Source organism: Pezoporus flaviventris, unplaced genomic scaffold (genome assembly GCF_033815535.1).
Source record: "Pezoporus flaviventris isolate CSIRO_AGI_PZ_B2104156 unplaced genomic scaffold, CSIRO_AGI_Pfla_v1 ptg000029l, whole genome shotgun sequence".
Taxonomy (NCBI): domain Eukaryota; kingdom Metazoa; phylum Chordata; class Aves; order Psittaciformes; family Psittacidae; genus Pezoporus; species Pezoporus flaviventris.
Genome location: NW_026892577.1, coordinates 19,172,117 through 19,181,601, shown reverse-complemented (window position 1 = coordinate 19,181,601; position 9,485 = coordinate 19,172,117). Strand labels below are relative to the sequence as shown.

Sequence of the window (9,485 nt, the reverse complement as noted above, 5' to 3'; positions counted from 1 at the left end):
CCACACACCCGCCACCCCCCAGCAGCATCCACCCCCATCCCAGGCGCCGTCCTCCCCCAGACCACACTGTCCTTGCAGTCCTCGCATTCCAGACGTCTCAGCACTTTCGCTGCCCAGAGATAATACTGCGAGCAGACGTTTGCGTCAGTGTCAGATAGGTCTCAATGCCACCCTGCCCCAGGGGGAGCACAGTGGGCAGACGGGCTGGGCAGGCAGGCAGGAGCCCGCGGCAGAGCCCCCCGAGCCACCGGCCTGCTGTGCACCCCACGGTCATGCTGCTCCTCCTGCACCTGCTGCCTGCCATGCTGCCCACTGCCGCCCTGGCCAGCTGCACTGGGGCTGGTGTTGATCGGCAGCTCATCCTGGCCAAGGTGCGGGCTCAGGTGCTGGAGCATCTGAGCCCCCCGGTTCTCCAGGAGGAGCCCCAGAAGGAAGCAAGGAGAGTGCACCGGAGAGATATCCTTGAAAACACTGAAGTTGAGCCGGAGGAGCTGGAGGACACCTCCCAGGTTATCCTTTTCCCTTCCACAGGTGAGAACATCTGGGTGGGATGGAGAGGGCAGAGGGGTGAAGCAGAGTGGTGGCTTGAGGCAACACAGATGCAGCAGGATGGAAGGGGTGCTGTGGTGGTCTGTGGGAGAAGAGAAAGAGGGCAAGCCAGGCTGGGGCACGGGCATGGGTGAGGTTTGGTAAAGAGCTAGGAGGTAGCATGGTATGGCAGGTGGGACAGGCAGAGCAGCCCAGGACACTGGCAGGGAAAGGGGCAGGCGGCACGAGAGGGTGCTGAAAAGCTGGGGGATGGCTGGTCCAGGCAGCATGCGGAGATATGGGGAGGGGTGAGGAGTAGGCAGGGTGGGATGCTAGGAAATGGGTCAGGATGCAGGGAAATGGGATTGAATACTAAGGGACAGGGCAGAATGCTGTGGGACAGGGCAGGATGCTGGTGGATGGGGGCAGCAGCAATAGACAAGCCTAGGTCACAGCAGGGCTCAGCTGCAGGGCGCAGTGCAGTGGCTGCTGCATAACCCTAGGCATCAGCTCCCCTGCAGCTTGCCACAGCCCATGCCAGCAGCTGGATGCCTTGCCAGCACCCCAGCGACCCTCTGCAACATCCCACCTCCCATCCAACATCAAGGACCCTCCCCAGGTTTGGGTGCACACCCTGAACATCTTTCTTCTCTCCCCTCCCTTCTTCCCCCACCTAGATGTGCCCTGCGAGCCCTCACAGCCAGACAAGCTGCTGGAGGAAGAAGGCATTTTCACCTACCTCTTCCAGCCCTCAGCACACACCCTGAGCCGTGCAATGACCTCTGCCCAGCTCTGGTTTTACACTGGCCCCTCGGCGGCTCCGAACCACTCAGCCCCCAATGTTCTGACCCTGTCACCACACGGCCGTGTGCCACTGGCGGCCATGGTGGTGCAGACACCTGAGCACTGGACTGTGTTCCACTTTGCCCCAGCACTGCTGACCCAGCTCTCGCAGCCACTCTTTGTGATCCTGGTGCGCTGCCCCGGCTGCCCCTGCCTGGCCGAGGAGGACAAGATGCCCTTCTTGGTGGCCACCACCCGTGCCAAGGGCAGCGAGAGGGCTCGTCGCTCCGCCGTGCCCTGGTCCCCAGCTGCCCTGAGCCTGCTGCAGCGCCCATCCGAGGACCTGGCCGCCCATACCAACTGCCGCCGGGCTTCCCTCAACATCTCCTTCGAGGAGCTGGGCTGGGACAATTGGATTGTGCACCCCAGCAGCTTTGTTTTCCACTACTGCCATGGGAGCTGTGCTGCAGGCCATGGGCTGAGCCACCGCCTGGGTGTGCAGCTCTGCTGCGCTGCCCTGCCCGGCACCATGCGCTCCCTGCGTGTCCGCACCACCTCTGACGGCGGGTACTCCTTCAAGTACGAGACGGTGCCCAACATCCTGGCCCAGGACTGCACCTGCGTCTAGGGCATCCCGCAGCCCAGCCCCAGACTGAGATACTGCCTGGGAGGAGTCAAGTGCTCAGGGGAACCCTGCCTCATGCCACAGGGACCAGGGGGTTTGGGCTGTGCCACCCTCCCCTGCACAAGCCCCAGCAGTTTTGGGCTGCCCTGGGTATTGTTGGGCTGCCAGACCTGCCCCAGGGCTGGTCCCAAACTGGGGCAAGCTAAGGCATGGTGGGGCAGGGACAGGCACAGCCTCTGTCAGAAGCCACCATGCTGTCTGCAACCAGCTCAAACTCTATTTCTCCCCACCTTTTCTCCTCATCCAACTGCCCCCCCCACCCCAGGCTGTGGTCCCACTCCTCCTGCAGAGTGCCTACCCGTGCTCCCAGGCAGGGCCAGGCTGCTGCAGCACGGTTTGGGATGTGTCTGGGTGAGCCCATGCCACAGCCTTGAACTCGTAGCAGGGCTGGTGGCACATGCAGCACTACAAGCAAGCCCTCTTCCTGGCAGCAGCGCCTGTTGGAAAGCTTAACAGAATCAATTAAATAAACCTGTTCCCTTTATCAAAACAGCCTGGAAATGCCAGCTTCCATCACAAACAAACACAGAGGCAATGCATGTACAGCGGGATGTGAGCTATCCGAGGGCTTTTAGCTGGAGGAGGGAGGGGACGGACAAGCGCTGCAAGAGGTGTCCAGCTCCTTCCAGGAGGCCCCAAGAGGGAACTGGGATGTGCTGGCCAAAACTGGCATGGGATGGCATGGCTGGGTTTGTTCGAGCCCCAGGGCAGGGCAACATCCCTTCTGCTCCTGGCTGCAGCAGGATGGGAAGGAATGGGGAATCCCATCACCAGGCCTCTTGCTGGGGACAGGATGACGCAGGAGCCCAGCTGGAGCAATGACACTCCACCAGGCCGATGGTGGCTGTGACTGCCTCTGTATGCACGGCAGGAACGACTGAGTCACTGCGGGTGAGCGGGGAGGTCCCAGCCCAGCTGTGCAGGATTCCCTTCCCACCCCTTCCTCCCGAAGGACCGGATGCAGCAGTACAGTACAAAACGTCTCCAGCCTTTACTAATATAGATATAAAAAGAAAAGAAGAAAAAACAGAGTGACAATCATTGCTTAGTAAAAAACAACGCTACAAAAATCCTCGTGTGACCCAGGCTGAGATGATGAGAAATGCCCCACTGGCCCCCAGCCGAGCCCGGCTCCGGACATGACATCTACCCACGATGGGACCAGGGTCCAGTCCCACACAGGGGGTCCTGGCCCAACGACCAGAGCAGGAGGGCACAGGCTTTGGTCCAAGAGCAGCTGGCCGAGTGGGGAGAGAGGCGGAGGCAGCAGGAAGGACAGCCCCTGCTCTCTGCACATACATTTCTGAACTGGCCAGCCCTGCAGCTCGTAGCCCTGTGCAGGATGCTGCGCAGCACGACCCCCCGGCCGCACCAGCACTTTCCAGCAGCGGTGCCACCAGGACCCTTCTGTCTCCTATGCTTCAAGCAGAATGCCAGCCCAGTGTCCTGTCCCATGGCTCGGCCCAGCCAGCCAGACCCACAGGCTCGGTCCCCTAGGCCCCCATGCTGCCAGCATGGCCTGACAGGCACAGCCCCGGCTTTCAGCAGGCAAGGGAGGGCACAGGGTGTGAGGGGAACATGCTGCAGGAAATGGGGGTGGGAGGAGGAAAAGGGGGTGAAACAGGAGACAGGGAGGGGGGCACAGGCCCAGAGAGAGATCATGGGCAGAGTATAAAAACGCCAGGGCGCACACGCTGACAAGCTTATAAAAATGTACAAAAATAAGATATTCCCTTTTTGAAAATTGAGTAGGAATGTCCCCCAAGGCCCCCATCCCTTCCACTGCCCACGGGCACAGGGCTGCCCGGCCAGCCCCGGCGGGCAGGCACACAGCATCCTCCACCCCGCGCTCCTGGCAGGCTCTCTGTCCTGTGCTGGCAGCAGCAGCCACTCCAGCAGATACTGCCGCCATCCCTGGTGGCATTCACAGCCCTGTGGGGAACAAGAGGCAAGTTAGCACCCGCCCTGGGGGAAATGGCATCCCCTCCCCAGGGACCCTGGGGGCAGCCCCTATGGCCCTCACCCCAGTTGGCCGCATGGGTCCCTGTCCCTGGCTCACCCGTGGTCCTGTCGCAGGCACCAGTCCCCTTCTCATGGGCGAGGTTGAGGCGGTTCTGCTCGGCGGCAATGCCGTTGGCCTCAGGGCTGCTGCTGCGGGAAGGGCTGAGGGGCCGCGGTGGCGGCTGGAGGTGGAAGGCGACCTCCAAGTGCTCCTGTGCCAGGCGCAGGTGCTCACGCAGCCGGTCCAGCTCGTGTGCCGGGGGAGCCCCAGCCAGGGCGAAGCGCCCGGCCCCCAGGCTCTCCCGGTAGTCCAGCTTGCCGTCGGGCAGTGGTGCTCGTGGCGGCTCCTTCTTCAGTGAGTGATAGGTGGGGGGTGCGCCGGGGGCTTTCTTGGAGTACTGTGGAGCAGGGCTGTTGCCAGCCGGGAGCGGGGGGCCATTAGGCTGGCTCAGGGCATCACGGATGCGCCCCACGCCCAGGTGCACGAGCTCACAGAGGTTGAGGAAGAGGCAGAGCCCGCTGACGGCGTACATGATGAGGAGGAAGATGGTCTTCTCCGTGGGGCGGGAGACAAAGCAGTCAACGGTGTGCGGGCAGGGGCTGCGGCTGCAGATGTAGGAGGGGCTGACCTCGAAGCGGTACAGCAGATACTGGCCAAAGAGGAAAGCCATCTCCAGCAGAGAGCGGCACAGCAAGTGCAGGACATAAGCACGCATCAGCCCGTCCTGCTTGATGCGGCGCCGGCCATCATGCTTCTCTCCACCTTCTGGGCTCTTCTCCTTCTCCACCTCAATCTCCTCAAAGATCATAGGGTCTTCTTCGTTATCATCCTCTGCCTCCTCATAGTCCCGCCCAGCTCCCCGGCGCACCACCGGCATGCGTGCCCGCCGGGCTGCCAGTGCCCGGCGCTGTGAGGATTCAGGCATGCGGGCGATGCGGTGCATAGCGAAGCCCAGGTAGAGCACCGATGGCGTGGCCACCATGATGATCTGGAAGATCCAGAAGCGGACGTGGGAGAGCGGGGCAAAGGCATCGTAGCAGACATTCTCGCAGCCTGGCTGCTGCGTGTTGCAGACAAACTTGCTCTGCTCATCATAGTAGATGGACTCGCCCCCCACGGCCGTCAGCACAATGCGGAAGACAATGAGGACGGTCAGCCAGATCTTGCCCACAAAGGTCGAGTGGTTGTTGATCTCCTCCAAGAGCCGTGTCAGGAAACTCCAGCTCATCCTGGCCAGGCAGTTGTCTCAAGCCCTGCAGGTAAGGCAGGCAAACAGGCGCTGAGCAAATACGTGTGCATTGCATCAGGTTCCCTCAAAACACCAGCCACCATCCCAGTTCTGTCCCTCTCCCACCACTGGTGTCCCTTCCCTCACCTGCACATCCTCAGACAGATTTGCATTAGCAGCCATAGAATCACAGAATGGTTTGGGTTGGAAGGGACTTTAAGATCATTTAGTCCCAACCCCCTGATATGGGCAGGGACACCTCACCCTATACTATGTCACCCAAGGCTCTATCTCCCCAGAATCATATCTCCTGCTCAGCATTGCCTCCCTGTGCTCCCATCTACATCCTGCTCCTGCCCTGACGCCAGGCGGGCAGGTGGAGATCTGGGGAGCAGAGGAAAGGCTGGGACACTCTCTGTCCCTGCAGGGCACACCTGTGGAAAGAGTCAGCACAGCCACAGCCAGGGTAAACACGCAGCACGGGGCAGCGCCAGCTGGGCATTGCGAGGGGACAGGCAGGGGACGGAACCACCTCCTCCACCCCTGGTCTGCAGCACCTGTTTGCCACCTGGTCCTGGGCAGGTCCCCAGCCAGTACCACACCCTGTGCCAGCACCCACATGCTCCCTTGGGGGTTCTCCCGGTCCCCGGAGGAAAGCAGCAAGTGGCAGGCCCTCTGAGCAGCATCCCCTACCACATGCCAGGTCTTCAACCTGCGGAGCTCTCCCTCAAGGACTGGCATCACTCTGCCCCACCAAACCTCTGTGCTGTGCCCTCCCTCATGCCAGACCCCCAGCCCAAATCCTTACAAGCCCCCAAAGCACGTGGTGGAGCACCCTGCAGCCTGATGGCAAGGGCTGGTGGTGCAGAGCAGCAGACAGGAGAGCAAATGGCAAGGGCAGTGTAGGGCAACTGAGGAATTGCACAAAACCCCAGCAAAGGAGCTGACACCAGGGGCTGGAGAGGAAATTACGAGGACCGCATCACAGTTCCCAGAGAAAGGAGAAGACACAAGAGGAGACACCCCACTGCCACGCCAGGTTTAAACAGCCTGCACACGAGCTAGTGCAAGGGCAGCAGGTGGCAGGGCTGCCCAGGGTGAGCAGAGGGGACATGTCCCCACAGAGCCACCAGCTCCCCCCCGCCTTGCCTGCCCTGACCCATTGCCTCTGACCAGGGAACACCCCTGCAGCCGATGATTCCTGACGATGGTTCCTGCTGCACTCACGCCACTATTGTTCAGAACAAGAAGATCTTTTTGGCTTAGGTCAGCTGCCTCCCAAGCAACCTTGCCCAAACAGAAAAGCCTTTCCAGCAAAAGCACCCATGTAAGTGACATGCTCTCGCTGATAGCCTGGCACTCAGCAGAACCTGCTGAGATGCAGGAGGTGGCATGGGCTGGCACCAGGGACCCAAACCCAGCCCACCAGGCCCACCATCCTCGTGTGGTCAAGCACCGTGCAAGGTCTCCCCGGTCTGAGGCCCTCTCCCCCACCACCCTGCTGAATGGTGGATGCTTTGTGTCTGCCTTTAACTCTTGCCTGGCAGCACCACACCGCCCTGGCCCCAGGATGATGGGCTGGGATAGGGGACAAGGCAAGGAGATCAGGCAGGAGGGCAACCCCTGGAGCTGGTAAGTCCGGGGTAAGTGAAAGCACACACGTGGGCACTGCGTGGTAGCCAACGAAGAGTGACACAGAAACAGACCGCAGCATGGGTCAGGAGCTGCAGTGGGCACGGTAGGGCACAATAGAGCTCCTTGGGGCTAGCAGCCAGAGGCCAGCTCCCCGCCAAGGGGCCCAAACACGAACCGCCTCCGGGCCACGCTGTGAGTCAGGACCAGCTCCACGTGCCGCGGCTGGGCCCTCACATACACCCCAGGTCCCCCCGCCTGGAGCGCCCAACCCCTCCGCCCCAGCCTGCCCCGCCCAGGGACCCCAATCTCCTCAACCCAAATCAGGGCCCCTATGCCACAGCACCGGGCAGCCCACCCGGTGCTCACCAGTCCCTGCGAGCCCAGGGACCTCCGTCCCACTGACCACGGCCAGCCCACGCTGGGGCCCGCTGACCCCCGCCCCACTGAGTCCAGCCCACCGACGGCCTCCTGCCCCGCTGGCTGACCCCAGCCTGCCCGGGATCTCAGCCCTCCCGACCCACCCCGCTTGCGGCCCCAGCCCCGCCGCCCGCAGCCCATGCCCGGGGCTCCCGCCCCCCCCTCCTGGGGGACCACCGCCCACCTGCCTCCCCCCTCCCCACCGACCCGCGCCCTCCCGCAGTCCCCCGATGCCTGGCCCCACTCACGGCGCGCCGGAGCAAGCGGCTCCCGCCGACAGCGGCGGACAAAGCGGAGAGGCGGCACGCCGCCGCCTCCCGCCGAACAAAGGGGCCCGGGGCCGCCCCGCCCAGCGCCCGCCCGCCGGTGCGCACCGACCGCCCCGCACCGACCGGTCCCGGCCCCGCGGGTGACTTAGCCGCCGGGCGGGACGTTGCCGCCCCCGGTGTCGTACCCGCCCGTGGCTCGGGCAGCGGAGGAGCCGGCCCCGGCCGAAACTCGCACGGCGTCTGTCGGCGACATCAACCACAACAAACGGCGCTATCCAGGCAGCCACCGAAATGCCTCCGCCGTCCCAGGTGCCGGGCTCCCAGCCCCGGCGGTCCAGTCCGTGCCCGCCAACTTTTGCTCCCGGGGAGCTGGCTGGCTTCCGGGATGCCGGTCCCGGCGAATGCGGAGCTGAGGCTTCCAGCTCGGTGGAGCGAACCGCTCTAAACCGTTAGTGCGGACGGAGGCTCGGGGCCCTGGCTCAGCCCGCGGGGTGCTCAGGCATGAGCAACACCTTCCCAAGGAGCACCGGTGAGCCTGGCCGCGGGGGAGCTAAGGGATTTGGATCACCACCCTGAAGCCGTGGGCTGTCCCTCCCTCTGCCAGGCAGCCCGGCGACTCACTTTCTGCCCTGCTAAAATTGGCTCTGGGGTGTTTTGTCAGGGCTGCTTTCCCTAGTGCCAACCACAGCCATGACGCGCTGGGCAGAGCACCCTGTCCTTGTACCATGATGTGGGGACAGGGGAGGGACACTGGGCTGCCTTGTGCAACCATTATAGTCAGGGGGAAGCTGGTTTCTGCATAGGCTCGAGAAATGCTGCTTCTCCCCACAGACACGTGCTCCCTCCTGCAGAAGGGTTTCCACCAGCAGGCACTGGTGGGTGCAGCACCTCCACCCTAGCACTGTGGGCTGGCTGCAAGATGGATGAGGCAGGGTGGCTGGGGCAAGGAGAGGGGTGGGAAGTGCAGCCGCCACATCCACTGTGGGATTTGGTTATTCTGGGCCCATTAAGTATCAGCAGCCCTGCTGCTTCCCCAGGTCAACAAGAGCCACCATGGTGCTGCCACAGTGCCCATACTGCTAGGGCACAGGCTCGGTACTCGCACACAGTACGGCACAGTGCACCCTTGAGCACAGTCTCCATCCCAGGCCAGGAGCAACAGGCAGAGGTGGATGCAGGGAGACAGCAATCCGAGCACAGAAACTCAAGCTTTCGGAAGGATGCAGTGAAGTGTTCAAGGCCAAGGAGGGAACCTGAGGCTGCAGCCAGGTGGCACTTGTAGTGTGGCACGGAGAGCTGGGAGCAGAGCAGGGAGCTGCCAGCACGAGGGCTAAGTCCTGGTGGGCTGGAGCCGGCAAGCCACACACAGCCTGTGTTGAATCTCCTGGTCTTGCCAGGCATTAAAGCAACTTTGGGTTTTCTTTCCCCACAGTCACCATTAGTTTTTAAGGAATCCCAGGTCTTACCTCCAGCCTGCCTGAGCAGTTTGCTAGGGGTTAGGTACCTACATGAAGCTTTGACTCTGGTGCTCAGCATGTGAAGAACAAGCCCCTGTAGCACTGTCCTCACATTAAACAGTGGAGTGTGACCCGCTGAGGCACTGCAAACTGAGGCCGTTGCACCCAGAACAAAGCTGCTTCTTGGGCTGGGGCCAAGTACCACTGCTGCAGCGACAGCAGTTTTATGCCTGTGCTGCAGGGCAGAGTGAGGCTGGGGAGGCCAGTCCCAGAGACTGGTGTTGGACACCCTTTCAACAGGCATTACTGTCCTTGCCAGCATCCAGCCATTCACGTCAGAGTCCTCCCATTTCCCCTGCAGTGGTGCCCTGTATGTTCCCAGGCTCTATCCTCATCTTGAGCTTGGAAAACCCAAGCACCTGCAGGCATTAATCTTCTAGCCTGTGGCAGAGGGCAAAACCACAGCATCCAGGAAAGAAAG

General features: G+C 62.3%; 2 protein-coding genes across 2 annotated transcripts; one reads left to right on the top strand and one right to left on the bottom strand.

Moving 5' to 3' along the window:
* The first annotated feature begins 85 nt into the window (after positions 1-85).
* On the top strand, positions 86-2,486 carry INHA (inhibin subunit alpha). Its single transcript, XM_061459459.1, has 2 exons — positions 86-531; positions 1,206-2,486. Exons 1-2 carry the CDS (start codon positions 165-167, stop codon positions 1,937-1,939), a joined length of 1,101 nt encoding a protein of 366 aa, XP_061315443.1. The 5' UTR covers positions 86-164; the 3' UTR covers positions 1,940-2,486.
* A 479-nt stretch (positions 2,487-2,965) lies between these two features.
* LOC133272333 (gap junction gamma-1 protein-like) lies at positions 2,966-7,650 on the bottom strand. The gene is made up of 3 exons (XM_061459456.1): positions 7,527-7,650; positions 4,056-5,251; positions 2,966-3,928 (listed from the first exon to the last, which is right to left on the bottom strand). The coding sequence occupies exons 2-3, from the start codon at positions 5,224-5,226 to the stop codon at positions 3,921-3,923; spliced, it is 1,179 nt and encodes a 392-aa protein (XP_061315440.1). The 5' UTR covers positions 5,227-5,251; positions 7,527-7,650; the 3' UTR covers positions 2,966-3,920.
* Positions 7,651-9,485: the final 1,835 nt, after the last annotated feature.